General features: G+C 29.9%; 1 protein-coding gene across 1 annotated transcript; it reads right to left on the bottom strand.

Annotated features, from left to right (window-relative positions):
- Positions 1-2,682: 2,682 nt before the first annotated feature.
- LOC107625994 (BEL1-like homeodomain protein 2) lies at positions 2,683-15,221 on the bottom strand. Its single transcript, XM_016328761.3, is given in 6 exon segments — positions 2,683-2,875; positions 2,877-3,448; positions 9,105-9,165; positions 11,770-12,155; positions 13,337-14,938; positions 15,040-15,221. Coding segments are annotated over 5 exon segments (2,481 nt in total). The 5' UTR covers positions 14,762-14,938; positions 15,040-15,221; the 3' UTR covers positions 2,683-2,838.
- Between the last annotated feature and the right edge of the window lie 537 nt (positions 15,222-15,758).

Here is a 15,758-nt window from a genome sequence, read left to right as displayed (position 1 = left end):
ATATTCAACTTGACAGATTTAGTAAACTTTACTGTACTTAAATGTTTTTTATTTTAACCATTTTAGTTTGTTGAACATGTTTATATTTTTTGAGCAAAAAATACATGAATTGGATTGGATGCTTTTCTACTGAAGTCCAGTAATCATATTTTCGTAACTTTTGATAGGAGTTATGAACTTTAAGTTCATGTCTTGAGGTGTTTACGCATTGAATCCACTATTCTTAGGCCTAATTCATTTTTAGGTCGCAATAAATTACTTAAAAGAAATACTTCAGTACTTCAGAAATCGAGAAAACCATAAAAAATTAAATTAATAAAATTTATAGTTATATATTTTATTTATTAATTGTCAAAATTTAATTTGAAGTGTGAAACACGAGTCCACCCAAAAAATCCTCATGGACCTCTACGTCCTTTTACTCATAAAAATTACATACCTTGTTTGCTGAGCGTGTGCATGCCACATCGTTATAGCTTTAACAAGCTCGTTAGCATAATATATTCTCTCTGAAAGATTGTGAGATGAGATTAACTAGTTTAGAATCTCCTTTTTTTTTTTTGCCCACGGTATCCTCCAACCCGATAGGTTAAGGACTAATCTGTCGCGAATCGGAGCTCCATTTAAGGGTCTGCCGCTGGCCAATGGGTTACTGCATGCACAAGGCAGGATTCGAACCTCCGACACTTGCTTAAGCGGATGAGTAAGCTGACCACTTGACCAACCCAAATTGGTTAACTAATTTAGAATCTCTTATTCTTCAACATAATAACATTATAAGCCCAATTGCTACTGTTCGTATAACAAAAATATTATATGCACACTAAAAATCAGTTACTAAATCAGTCCTAATATATTTATGGATAAAGATATGTATTATTTAACTAATTTTTAGTATGTATTTTATATTTTAACATATATTTTATGTTGATCGTTGATTTTTAGTATACAGTTAGTATAATTGTTTTTATAATTAGATAGTATTGTATTCTATACATTGATCACTTGCATTGTGTCCTTCATGTTTTTAACAAGAATTTTGATCATCTGGGGACCAAAATGTGTACAGGGTGGTGTCTGATCTGAGCCTCTGATGGGGCACCCTCTCTTCTTCTCTTCATATGGCAAATGAAGGGGGGGTCCAACCCAATTTGCTGTCACATATATGTATCGTCGTCTTTCTATCTTTAAAACATTTTCATTGGGGTTCAGAAAAGTGGGGTCCGTACTTGGGTCCAGAAATCAAATTTTCGTCCTCTTATCCTAATTGAATGTGCCAAGTTTTTAGAACAGCGAGACAAGACAAACATACCATTCTGGATTGGCCTGTTACATTGATTAAGGCGTGGAGTGGAGTCATGTGTGTTTATGTGTGCAGTGTTTCTCCATCTCGCAATGTTAAATGTTCAATGGATCAACATACAATGATACATACCATCTCTTTTCAGAGGACCCTACCCTTCTCTATCTTGGTGTTAAATATTAATGCTATAAATGTCCTACCATCTTTTCCCTCTTGTGGTCTCATATATGTAAACGGATCCTTATATCTGTCAACATGTTAATAACCTTGTTCATGAAAGAAAAGAAAATTGTTGATACCCAGTTTAACAGTGATCTGTCATAATCGTAATTTGTATAGAAATAATGGATCGAAAACAAGGATAAAGGGAAAAAATGTGATTGGTTAAGATTTGTGATAGGACTGATAAGTTGGTTCTTATCAAATTTGTTTTAATATCTTATTAATTTATTATTTGAGTCTGTACTGTATAAGATGATAAAGATAGTTGCATAAAAATTAATTGTTTTATAGCAAAAATTTATTTGAGACAAAGAAGATGAAAAATCTAAAATTATTCAGATTAAATGGGATATTATTTTAATAAGTTATGCTACATATATCAAAATTAGTCACCAAAATCAATCACGAGTATAAAATACATACTAGAATATAAATACACATTAAAAATAAATTAAACTACATATATATTTATACATAAATACATTGATGACTGGTTTTAGTGGCTAATTTTAGTGTATAAATAGCATTTTTATATTTTAATTGATATAAGATCGATAACATATTTTAGACTTTTATGACATTCTAATAACAATTCATAAAACTTAAAGCATCAAATATGTATGTATAAAAAAAATATTTACACGTACACCATATCTAGCTTTTTTTATTTTTCACTAACACTCCAAGTTAGGAATCTTGTCTAATGTTAAATATGAGTGTCCAATTTAAATGTTTATTTTACAATTTTGTATGAAAAGGAAATGAAAAGCACTGTATAATTACACAATTACCACAAAGGTATACCTTACTACATCTGCATGGTGATCACATAATAATAAGGCTATATTTTGATAATAATTAAGTAGTATAGCTAAAACTAGGGTTATATTTTTTTCTTTATTTGGTCACACTTTTTAATTTGATATTTTTAATTTTAAATTAAAAAATTGTTAAGTAATAAAAAATATGTCCTTAATTCTAATTAGACTTATTAAGTATTGCAAAATTTTATTAAAAAAAAAATTACACTGACCGTCATTCTAGAATTCATACTAATGTGTTTTCAATATTAATTGTATAATTGTACACCGCTTCAATATGCACATACTGCAAACTATGGAATAGGAAAAATATCATTTCATACAGAATTTAAAATATGAGTGGGAAAAATGATTTTTTTTAGTTTTCTTTTCACAATATCATATAATATATAACAAAGTCTCATATCCTATGTGTACTATCATCAACTCATCATCATTGTGAAGTATAATTTTAATAATATAAGGCGAGCTTTAAGTTTCCTTTGTTTTTTCTTAAATGGCTCCAAAATTCCTAATGGAGAAAGGAGTTGTTCCCAGTGTGTCGTAGCCCCAGCGTGAGTGACACATCGCCGGGTGCAGCTGTTGTCCCAAACCTGATGAGAGTACTTGAAGAAGACCCTATCTCAGTCATTGCAGCAACACTTCCATATTCTGCACTCACTATGCTTCCGTGGCCACACGTATCCTCATTTAGTAGCTGCTCTGAGTCAAAACACTGTGACACTACAGGTGGGGTGACGGTGGTGTTGGCGGTGGAACTTGTAGCTGGCTGCTTTGCTTGAATTTCTAAGCCTTGTCTATTAATTGCTGCTAATGAAGGGTCACTATCTTGGGCATTGATGATAATATCTGATCTTTTATTAACATTGTTGTTATTATTACTTGTTGGTGTTGACGATGATAATTGAAGTGGTGGTGGTGTTGTAGTTGTTGATGATGGTGGCAGTGGAGTTTGTACATGATTGCCACTATTGTTGTTGCTTTCTCCTTCGTCGTCTTCTTCTTCTGTTGCACCCTCTGCATCTTTGAGTTCTTGTTGGTACATGTCTTCAACCATGGGTTTCCACAAACGAACCCTGGCGTTAATAAACCAGTTTGATACCTAAAATATGAAACATAAATTTAATTAAAAAATTCATTAATCAAGATGATAGTTGTTCTTCGATTCTATACCTTAGGCAAATGCTGGATCTATATCTTTTATACTCATTTATAAGAAACACGAAAATATAATTTTTTTTTTGGAGATAAAAAATTTATGTTTCTTTTCTTATATTTATTATAAACAAACTTTTATATCTATTTATATTTTTTTAAGAAAAAAAAAAAGCCAAACCTAGATGATGCTATTTATAATTGGCAATGTGACATATTACAATACCATCAGGAATCTGCTAAGTAGACAATAACTTTTGTGAACAATGTAAATAATGAGTTTTAAAATTGGCCCAATAAAGTAAAAACACACTACACCTCCAAATTATTCATCTAAATCTTAATATTAAAATAAACATCCGCATACCTAGTAAATTGAACATCCGATATATTTATTGTTCATATTATTTAGTATTTTTATTGTCTGTGGATACTTTTTCTATCACTTATATGAATTTTAGGTTCCATTACAACTATGGTACAATAGAAAAAAAAATACAGATATATCAGTATAGACATAAAAATATAAGGAAATAAATTTTTAAAAATAATAAAAATATATTTTATATCAAATTTAATATTAAAATGATATAAATAGTTAATTTTAAATTAAAAATATTCAAAATAATAGTTTAAATTGGTCAACATAATATTTTAAACTGTATATGTAAATAATTTTAGAATAAAAATATTAAGAGGAAATAAAGCTTAATCAAAATAACATCATTTTAAACTAATTTAAACAAAGTGTACTTAATTGTACCCATAGTACTTTTCCCGGAACCTATTTAGGTATATTTCATATCGAACACGTTCCTACAACATAGAAATTACATGCACACCAGCTATTGATCAATTTGAAATAAATATATATATAACAATGATGTAGTAAGATAAGAAATTACATTTAATTGTTATTCCATAATATATTATGATCTAATGTTAGGAGTATCCAAAACATAATATATAGTCATAAGCTATAGTAACTCACCAAAACGATATATTAGTAGTTTCGTATGCAGACTAATAAATATCAAAGACTTTGAAATTTGCTTTAAATTGTAAGTTTTATAAGTTTTACTCTATGATTTATAGAGTTAGTAGTATTAATTTGATTTTAAAAAATTCATAGAGTTTTTATAGTGATTTTGTTTGATGACAAATATGTACTATTTACTTCTTTCTTATCAAGTCAAACTTTCTCCCATTATCCAAAAGAAAATAAGGTAACCAGATATTATTGTTTTATGGGCTCCATAAACATATCAGCAATATATTGTTTCCTAGACAAAGACAATATGCTTTAAATAATATTTAATGTTTTCAGATTTTAAAGGATTGTATAGCCCTTTATCTCACAAGTGACTATAAGTGTATGTATATAATACAATAGTTAGCTTGAAAAGTTTATAGGTCTTTTTTTAATATATAATTCTTGATATAATTTTTTTCTATTAATTTAAGTTTTAAAATAAATAATTTTATAATATTAAATTTTTATAATTAAAAGATTTAGAATAAGATATTATTGACTCTAAAAAAGAATTTTAACATAAAATAATAAAAAAATAATTTATACAGATTTAAGTCTCAGACCAAAAAAAAAAAAATTTATGTCAAAAACTTGTATATAATTTTTCTTATCAACTTAACTCTTAGAATATAAATGATAGTATTGTTAATGTTTTATATAAATAATTAAATTGTCAAAATGTTATAATAAGATAATTATAATATATTTTACTGTATATTTTATATTTTAATATATATTTTATATAAATAATTAATTTTTTTAACTGATATTTAGTGACATGATTGTTATTTTATATAGGTATAAATTAACTAAGAGAATTTTAAACTAGTTCCATTGCTTTATATATTTATGTGAAGTAGATAGATATACATTTAATTTGGTGCGGTGGTGGCAATACATTGTGTATACAAAGTGAAAACTCACATCTAATTATTTTTATATAAAATTAATAGTTATAATAATTTAGTCAAATTTATTAAATTATTTAACTATTTTCAACTATTAAATTTATACAAAGACACATAAAATTCTATCATATACAAATAGGTCACTCAAATTACTTTTGGTTAAATGCAGCACAAGCTCTTTTAGGTCTTGGTTTTAAGTAAAGCTATTTTAAATCCAAAATTAATCAATTAAGACTAAACATTGATACAAAGGGTTAGCATTACCATCACTATATTTTTAATCTTTTCTAATATATTCAGTCAGAATAGTATTGAGAGCAATTTTTATATGGTGAATATTATTATAAAGATTTTATAATTATTTTTATATAAAATTTTTTTTTTACTCTTAAATAATAGATTGTATGATTAGATTTTTATATGTTATAAAAGTATTGTCTTTATTTAAAGTATAACTAAATAAATAAGTTATATTTTTTAATAAAATATTTTTATAAAAAAATATTTTTGTTATCTTTATTTCAGTAGTTTTTTTATATTTTCTTGATTCCGTGAGAGGGAAAGGAGAAAAAAAAGAACGACTACGCGTATCACAGGATCTGCAGATGTTCAGAAAACCATCAAGATGATATACTACAGAAATTACTGTGTCTTATTGAAATTAACCGAAAACATTTTGTGAAGTAAAAATATTTGTTATTGTGACTTTCTGAGGGTGCAAAGTTTTGTGTCGTCTGTGTCCCTGACAGTTTGTGTAAAATAAGACATTAATGCATGGTTCAAATAAAACGTGTAAAAATCAAGAATGAATTTAGTTTAAAAATATCCGTAAATTTTATTTATTTATTTTTTTAAAGTTTTTTTATTAACATCAAATATATTTTTGATAATTAAATTTTAAAAGAATTCAATTTTATTTTTAAAATTTATTAAAAATTTTAAAAATATTTTTAATTTTTATTTTGTTTTAATTTTGTCTAAAAAATATTTGATTTGCATCAAATATATCACTAATAACTAAATTTAGAAAAAAATAGGACTAATTTAACAATAATACATGATAAATATGTTTGATTTGCTTATATTAAAGGTTGTTTTTGTAGAATTATTTCTGAACTGGTCATAATTTTTTTTGAAAAATTAGTCGTTAGGGATAAATTTAATACAAATAAAAAATTTCTAAGACAATTAAAACAAAATAAAATTTAAGAATAATTTTAAAATTTTTAGCAAAATTTAAGTATAATATACTTTACCCTCTTAGTGATGATATCTTAAACTAAACAAGAGGATTTGTAGAAAATATGTGTACAAGTTTTGATTTAAATATGATTATATGATTGGTTAGTGATATAATCATTTGTGTCTCATTTAAATTTTTAAAAAAGATAATTTTATAACATAATATTAAAATTTTTATGACACAAATTAAAGACTCGGATTTCAATCATTGTTAACCAAAAGAAAGAATTTCACTAAAAGCCCAATTAAAAGAGATAGCAAATCTATATAAAAATATTCACACAAATTTTAAAAATAAAAACTCTTGAGTGAAAAAATATAATAGAAATATAATTATATATATTTTTTGTTAATTTAAATTTTTGTGAAAATTGATTTTTATAATATAATTTGAACTATGTCCAAAGATTTTCATAGTTTTTTTTATATATCTTTATATTTAGATTAGTTTTTGACTGGGTGAAAAGCATACCTTAGTTTTGAGTAGTTAATTGTGAGTTTATGATTTAATTTTAATTTTTGTTGGTCATATCTTCAGATTGGATTTAGTTCCAATGCAAATTTTTAATATTGGAAAATAATATTATACGTACAGTTTTCTTCTCTACTTTTTGATAGTAAATGATTTATCAATTATATTGAAAAAAAATAATGAGAAAAATTGTAGAAGTTGCATGAATACCTAATATGGCATTAATTATCATAGTATGAAAGGGCATAAATAAACTAGTTAAAGAATTACTCCTATAAATGAGTGATCATAATATCCCCAATAGAAGGATCATTTATTTCCCCTATTAATTGATCCGCTGAGTAGTTGGGTGAAGCCAATTGATATGAGAGAGAAAAGTGATAAGGAGTGAATGAATGAGCCAGATCAGATTCCAAATAATACATCTAACTCCAAGGTCTCATTGCTTTCTGTACTTAACCATGCTCTTTTTATTTCAACAAGGGAACATCTTAATTTCAGACATTATTATGTCTTGAAAGAACGTCTCAATTATTTCAACATTCATACTATGAAATTAAACAATGAAATAATTTATGAGTAATGTTAGAGAAAAAAAATAAACTCAAATAGTTTAAATTTATTTATTTAATATTTATTTATTATAATGTACACTAAATAAAGATAAAAAGTAATAAATTTTGACTAAAAATCTTTTAAAAGAAGGTGGGTTTTGCTAATTACTATTAATAAAAAATTTTAAATATATATTTTTTAATAAATGTAAAACAAATATTTTAAAATTAAATTTGTTATATTTTCAATAATTTTTTTTATTTGTAATTTTGATATGTGTTATTGAAACATAAGTTAGATAAACTCAAAGAAGTTAAAGCCTTAAAGGATATAATTTATCTAATTTGTATCCTAATATTTATATTTTATTTTCATGTAACTAAAGGAAAATGTGTTGAGAGTGAAAGAAACAATAAAACCCACGTTGTTGTTTGTCTCTCTCTAAAGGGAGAAGAGAGAGGGACAGGAGAAACCAGAGAAACAATAAGCCCAAAACCATGTAAGTTACATCTGAACTTACTGCTGGTCCCTCTTTCCCTTCAAGGCCATGGATTTCTTTTGAATTTTATTTTTCTTTCTTTCTTTCTTTCTTTCTTTAATTTCTTCTTTTCCCATGTGGTCCGTGGGTGTAATAATTAATTAATTTACAGGGAGAGAGTAGACAAAATTGTCTCTTTCTCATTTCTCTCTCTCTCTCTCTCTCCCCCTCCCCCCTCTCTCTTTCTCTAGTAATGTAAACATGGGCAATGATTGGTCTATTCGTTATCATTGGTACGTCAAGTTAATGTACATGTATATTTACATTACTGTATATGTTGTACGTCTGTATATTAAGAATTTAAGATTAAGGAAATGAGTCAGTGTTTTAGATTAAGGAAGCCTAAACTGAATTTGGAATGGCAAACTAACCGCAAAAGGAGCTTCTCAAAATTTAAATCCTTAATCTTCTAAGTAAAAGTAGTTTTTTAAAATATTTAATCTATGATAATTCTAACATAAAAAAAATATAACCTAAATTTATATTTATTAAATATTTAAGTTATTTTAATAAAATTATTTAAAATATTCGATAATATTATCTAATGAATTATTTATTTTATATAAGTTTGTACGATTAATTTAATTTTTTATAACTAACTAATTAATTTGTATATTTTATAATTAACATAACCAATGTTTAAATTTTATAATTAAAAAATATAGTTATTATTTTTTTTTAAAGTTGATAATTATAAACTGTTAAATAATAATTGGAATCAGATTATGATGCATGGAAGGCATTAAAATTAGTCCAAGAATAAAAAAGTTGAGTATTATGCATGAGATCCCAAAGGTAAATATAATAAACACAAAATAGCATCATGATGTATGGAGGAAAGGGAAGAGAAGCAACCTGATTTCTTGATAACCCAGTCTGTCTTGCTAAGAGATGCTTATCTGCATCGCTTGGGTACCTGAGAAAGAGACCAGAAAATGACATCAGAGTATAAAGAGACATACACCACCCCAGGCCTCAGCTTTCTGAGTATGAAACCTTTCTTTCTGTCCCTTCATGGGGCGTGAGAATCTAAGAGAAACAAAGAAAGATCTACGTCCTATTGCTGCTACACATACAGCATCAGCAGCAGTTAAATTAAAGTGGATTGTTTAGTCAGGGTGAGAGAGAAAAGATACCATTCTCTATTATTATTGCAGTTAAAACCAATGCAATGCAAGCAAAATATGTTACTACTCTACACATATCAACCCATCCATGTGAGTTTCACTCAAATGTTAATTCCTTCTTTTAACTTTAACATGTATTGGTGATAAAATTTTAATGCTACATAAAGTTTTAACTTTTAACTGCAACCAAAATATTCCTACTGCCATTTGTTTGCAAAGAAAAGTAATATCTATACACGTAAGTTAATAAAGTCTCCACACACTAAAAAATCACCCACTAATAAGTTATCATATCCATATATATTGTTTAATTTATTTTTAATATATATATTTTATATCAATAATTATTTTAATAGTTAATTTTTTATATACACTTAATATAGTCGAATTAAATGATAGTTTTCACTGATATAATTAAATAATTAATGTCTCTAATAAATATTATTTTTCCCTTTCAATATATATAATAGTGAAAAGAAAAATGTTAAAAAATTAGTAAGTTTTGTAATTTGTATCCACTAATTAGTTATCATTAATATTTTTAATAATATGACATTATATCTAATGGTATAAAATTATTCAATTTTCTTTTACTGATTAAATACGGACTAAATTTTAATAAAAGTACTGACACTCTAGATTTTTTCTAATAAAAATTGTCACTACTTAATAATTACATTTTACTATAGTGCAATATCAATTATAATTGAAAAAATTGGCTAACCTAAACTATATATATACTATATATATATATATAAAGTGGATGATAATATCTTCACATAAAAAAGTATTATAGATTAACCATCTAAAAATGTATAATATCATATCTCTCATATATAATTATTAATTGGCATGAAAATGTGAAATGATCGGAGTCCTGAATGTACTACATATCTCTTTAACAGCTTTTGGGTGGCGAGCTAGCTAACATCCCAAGGGGACTCTGCAACATGTTAATGACTGTCCCTCTAAACGATAGTGTACATACGACACATGAATTATGGCTTTTAGATTCCCTCCTCTTTCGGTTTTTCCTTCTGCAACTCCTTTTCTCTCTTTGTTACTTAACGGTAGCCGTGCTGTGCCCTTTCTTTTTTTATTAAAAATTAAATGCAAATCCGTGTTATTACTTTTTCCCCACAATCATGCAATTATCAACTAATAACTCTTCTCTCAAATGTATAGTAGATCTAAGATTCTATACTAATCATCTGCCTTTTATTGCGTACTTTCTATAAATTTTAAGTGCAGCTTATGTAGCCGTACCTACAACCTACGGGTGGGAATCTTCTTATGCTCTCTGGAATTTTTAAATTACAACTTTTTACCTCATGTTTTTACACCCACTACATTTAATTTGTTTCGTCGCTTGGTTCTTCACAACTCACAACAAGGAAATCATCTACAGTTAGATGATGGTAATGTCATTATTATTACATTTTAATCAGTTTTAATTGAGACATTAATAATTTAACTATGACCGTAAAAATAATAATAAAAGAAAATTGGTAATATAAGAATTTGTTATCAATATCTCTGTACTACAGCCAGACTCAAAACTATACCAATGGTATATTATGGTGGCTACTGGCATGCAATGGAAAAGAAAAATTAAAACTTTGACTTTCTCTCAACATATTCATGAGACGTCTAGAATTTCATATAAAAAATATTTCCCGATAATTTACCATGACTATATATATTTATATAATTATACGTTCTATGGTACTTACAAAATACAGATATTTCAATTTAATTAAAAAGTAAATTCTATTTTTCAACACTCACATTTAAACAATTTAAATAAGAAATTTGTAAACACCATAAAATCATGCTTCTATAATATACACCAACAATAACAGCCGGGCACTGTAATTAAATTAATGGTTAAGAAGAATATTTCAATCCAAGTCAATTTCAAGCATGAGTTTATTTATTAGTATTAAAAAAAATTTAGTAAAAGAATAGAAAATTAATTGATATTAATTTAAATTTAAAGAAAAAAATTAGTGAGACAATTTTTCATCTAACATTTTTCTTTTAGGATTTTGAGACTCACTATGATAGTAAATTAATTCTTGAATAATGAGTCATGCAACTAGATTTTCCTCACGAAAATTATTTAAATAAATGAAAATTGATGTGCAATTATTTTTTTTAAATTGATATATAGTTAAAAATTATTAAATAATAATTATTTTTATCTATGAGTTAATCATCTATATTTAAAGTATATAAAAAATATATTATTGAATTATAAAATTAAAAAAATTATATTAAAAAAATTAAGTGGATAGTTAGATGATAGTCAAAACCAATAAATTTTCATAGTCTATTTTTAATTATCAAATTTACGTAAAAAAAAAAAAGAAAAAAAGAAATAGAAAACGTACGGGTGAAGAAAATGCTCGAATAGCCAGGCTCTCAAAATGTTGACAGATCGTTCAGGCAAGCCTCTTTGGGGTCTCCAAGCCTCCTGCTCCATCATCCCCATTTGGTGGAACGCCCTCTGCTGCCTCAAGCTCTGCTCCAGCATCTTCAGCCGCGGCGTCTCCCCCTTCGTCAGCCCCGTCGTCCCCACCCCTTCCTTCTCTCCAAGAACCTCGCAGCTGTGTTTCAACTGCGTCGTTATTGCATCCTTCAGGCACCGGAAGTGCCGCGACATCGCCTTCTGCGCCAGCGCCGTGTACGGTACCGCCGCCCCGTACCCCATCACCAGGTCGAACGAGTTCACCACCATGTGCATTTGCTCGCAGTAGTGACTGTACCTACGGTCCACCTGTTTTAGTAATAAATTGAACCACCAAAAGAAATTAATTGAACCACCTCTTTTAATGAATCGTAATGTGTACGATCTTTTAATTAATTAATTCTCAGTTATTAATTACCGTGCTTGAATGATAGATATTAGTACGTACTACATGCATGTTCTTATTTATGCATCAATCTTAGGATGTACCAACCAAGAATAAATTAAGGAAAGAAATAGATAAGAATAACATATATGAGAATTAATTAATTAACACATGCAAAATAGTGAAACAAAAACACACGTGTGTGTGTATACACATTGCTCCCACTTTCTTCCCATTTAAGTATCTGAATTTAGTGAGCCTTTCTTCTTTCTAAATTAAATTAAAACTTGTGAACCAATACAAAGAACTTTGTTGGGGATATGTGGAGTAAAATTCAAACTGTTCGGTACTGTAAATAAATTAAGCCTTCAATTTCCCTCACTCTTCATCTATCTCGCCCACCAGACCCGATTGATTAATTAGGGAAATTGGTTATGGAAAAAGGATTCCATAAAAAGAAAAAGTAAGAAGAAAGAAAAGAGCGCTCTGTTGTTGCCGGTCAACTAAGATATGATAACAATGGCAAATATATATTTCTGTGATATGGATCTGAGGGAGCAGTGGCACACTCCTAACAACTTGTTACGTAATTTTAATTATATATATATGATTGGGTGAGTGCCTTCCTTCAGTTGGAGTCTGTCTTAATAATTAGAAGAAACGTCGCGTCTTGATTGACGTATTCTCCTATAATGGCCATTAGTGTGTTCTTTCTTTCTGGTTTCACACTTTCACCAAACTAAGGCTGAAAATAAATTAAATACAAATAAGATATTGGAAATACTAAAAAATCTTCCCTCCCACCAATCGGATCGGAGGATTAAAAAATGAGTTTTGATTAAAATAAGAAAAACAGATCCCTCACCAACTGATGATGATCCTAGCTAAGGAGTGGCAACCCTACTGTACCTGCCGTCTTTTATTTTTATTTTATTTTATATATCTCAGTTCACAAAGAAAATTTCATGATAGACTTGCCGGAAAACCGTGTTATATTAACTGGACCAAACAAATGAGATTGGAAGAAGAAGACGAGGGAGGGGGGGACCTTGACTCTTGATGAGAGAGAGAGAGAGAGAGAGAGAGAGAGAGAGAGATTACATGCCTCATCAAGCATGGTGAGAAGCTTGACCTTCCGCCTTTGATGCTCGATCCTATCAGAAGCTGACAAAGGAGGAAGTTCCTTTGACGAAGATGAAGAAGCGGCGGCGGCGCCACCTTGATTGGAGCTAGGGTTTGAGAGCTGCCTAGTGAACTTGTTTTTCTTGAACTGACCCCTCCCAACGCTGCAGAACTCTTCAAGCAACTCCTGAGCGGCCTTGACATACTTGGAATTCCTGAGGACGTTGACTAGACCCAAAGACGAAGATGATCCAAACCCAATGGGTCCTTGGTGGTGATTCTGCCCCAACGACGTTCCTTGAATATGCAATGCTTGGTGTTGTTGGTGATGGCTAGGGAGATTCTTGTAAGGATACTGAGCAGAAGAAGAGGAAGATGAAGGACCACCACCTCCTTGGTTGTAAAAGAGGAAACCACTTTCTCCCATCCTCAATTCCTCGGCTTTCGCGGCTTCCAGGTGCTGTAACGAAGAGGATAAGGATAAAGAGAGGCCTTGAGCTTCTTGAGCACTGTCAGGGGCCCATGTGAATTGGTTGAAGGTACCACCACCGCCATGGAAGCCTTGTACGGAAGTATTGGGATTAGGATTAGGAAGAAGCATGTGAAGCGTCGAAGAAGACGAAGGAGGAGTGGGTGTGGTGTGATGGGACGACGGAGGGGAAGGTGATCTGGTGGTGGTTTGTGGGTTCATGAGAAAAAGTTGCATGGCTGCAGCCGAATCGGCATTAATGCTTGGAATCTGATTATGATGATGATGCTGCTGTGGTTGTTGATGATGAACTATGACACCACTGTCACCGTTATTCAAATTACTTTGATCATGTTGATTATGATTATTCTTTGAATTATCTCCCAACGCTCCCAACCCGGTTATCATCCCTTGTCTGTTTCCAGCATACCAATCGCTACCCAATGACCTCGTCGTTGTTGGGGAACGAAACGTCGCTATCATTGGCTGCTCCAATAATTCCCCGGCCGCAGCATCTGCAACCGGCGGGAAATTGAACATCTCCGATAGCATCCCGGCAGTTTCATACCCCGGGATGCCTCCGGATTCTTCTATCCCAATTATGGCTGTTGGTGGCTGTGCCGGAGGCGGTTGCTGTGGATCGAAGCCTTGCACCCTCACTTTGTCCCTCCGAATTTGCTGAGCCAAGTGGTGTTGATGTTGGTGATGGTGTTCTTGGTTTGTTACCTGTGTGGATCTCTCGAACCCATTATTGGAGAAGGTGAAGATTCCTTGATTGTGGTGGTGGTAATCTTGGGACATAGAATTGGAAGCGTTTAATTCTTCTTCTTCTTCTTCTTCAGGCTTTTCGATTATGGTGAAAGAATGGTGCTGCTGGTAGTTATTAGTCTTTGAGTGAGAGAGAATGGAAGGAAATGGTGGCGGTGTTGCTATTCCCATGATGAAATATTATTATTATTGCTCATCATCATCTTCGGTTTTTTCTTTGGTCTGCAACCCACTTTAATTTAATTTTACCCACTACTCCTTCACCCTCTCTTGTAAATTACCACTCTGCAATAATTGAGTTGATCAGTGATGAGCGGTTGAGGATCAGCGCCGGAACCATAAGCGAATCTGACAACCCACATCATGAAATTAAACTCAATAAGTCGTCAATTATAGCAAAACTATATAGAAACAAATTAAATGGAAAGAGAAATTTTGAGAGTGGGTACCTGAGTATTAATTGTGAGAAAGAGAGAGAGAGAGAGGGAGAGGGAGTGATTAATGAAGAAACAAATTACTAATAAAAGTTTCTTTTGTAGCTATGCTCTCTAAGCTTTTCTTCGATCTCCTTTCATCTAAATTAAAAATGTTTATTCTTTTGTCTTTCCTTTTATCATTTTCAGTTTCAGCTATGCTCATCAATTCATGTGCATATATATAACACACAAACATATGTACCTCTTATTAGAGTTGCAGAGTATGAAAGGATGTAAAGCTCTCAGACATCGTTTTCCCTTCTGCGGTATTGAAAGCTTCTTCTTCAATTCCCTCTCTCTTTCTCTCTCTCTCTCTCACACACACACATACACTCTCTCTGTATATATATGTGTGTTGTCACTCTGTCTCCTGTCGTCTCTCTTTCTTTCTCTTTCTCTCCTTTTCTTTTCTTCTCTCTTTGTTGCTCTTTGCAGTAAGTGTTTTTGCAAATCACCTTATGGAAAAAGAAAGAAAGATGCAATTGAAGATGCACACACACACAATAATAACAATAATAATATTAAAAATGGAGGCTTTTGGGGAGACTCATATCTCTGTCTGAAAACAAACAAACTCAGTGTGCGTAGGAAGAGAGAGGGAAGAGAAGAAGTCGCTGTTTCTTCTCCTCCTTTAGTCTATATACTCTATACTATCTTCACCTCTTCCTTTAGGTTTTTTTTTTCCCCACCAA

Source organism: Arachis ipaensis, chromosome B1 (assembly GCF_059453495.1).
Source record: "Arachis ipaensis isolate K30076 ecotype BB chromosome B1, ASM5945349v1, whole genome shotgun sequence".
NCBI classification, from domain to species: Eukaryota; Viridiplantae; Streptophyta; class Magnoliopsida; order Fabales; family Fabaceae; genus Arachis; species Arachis ipaensis.
The sequence above is the reverse complement of the archived record's forward strand: the minus strand, read 5'-3'. Positions and strand labels throughout refer to the sequence as shown.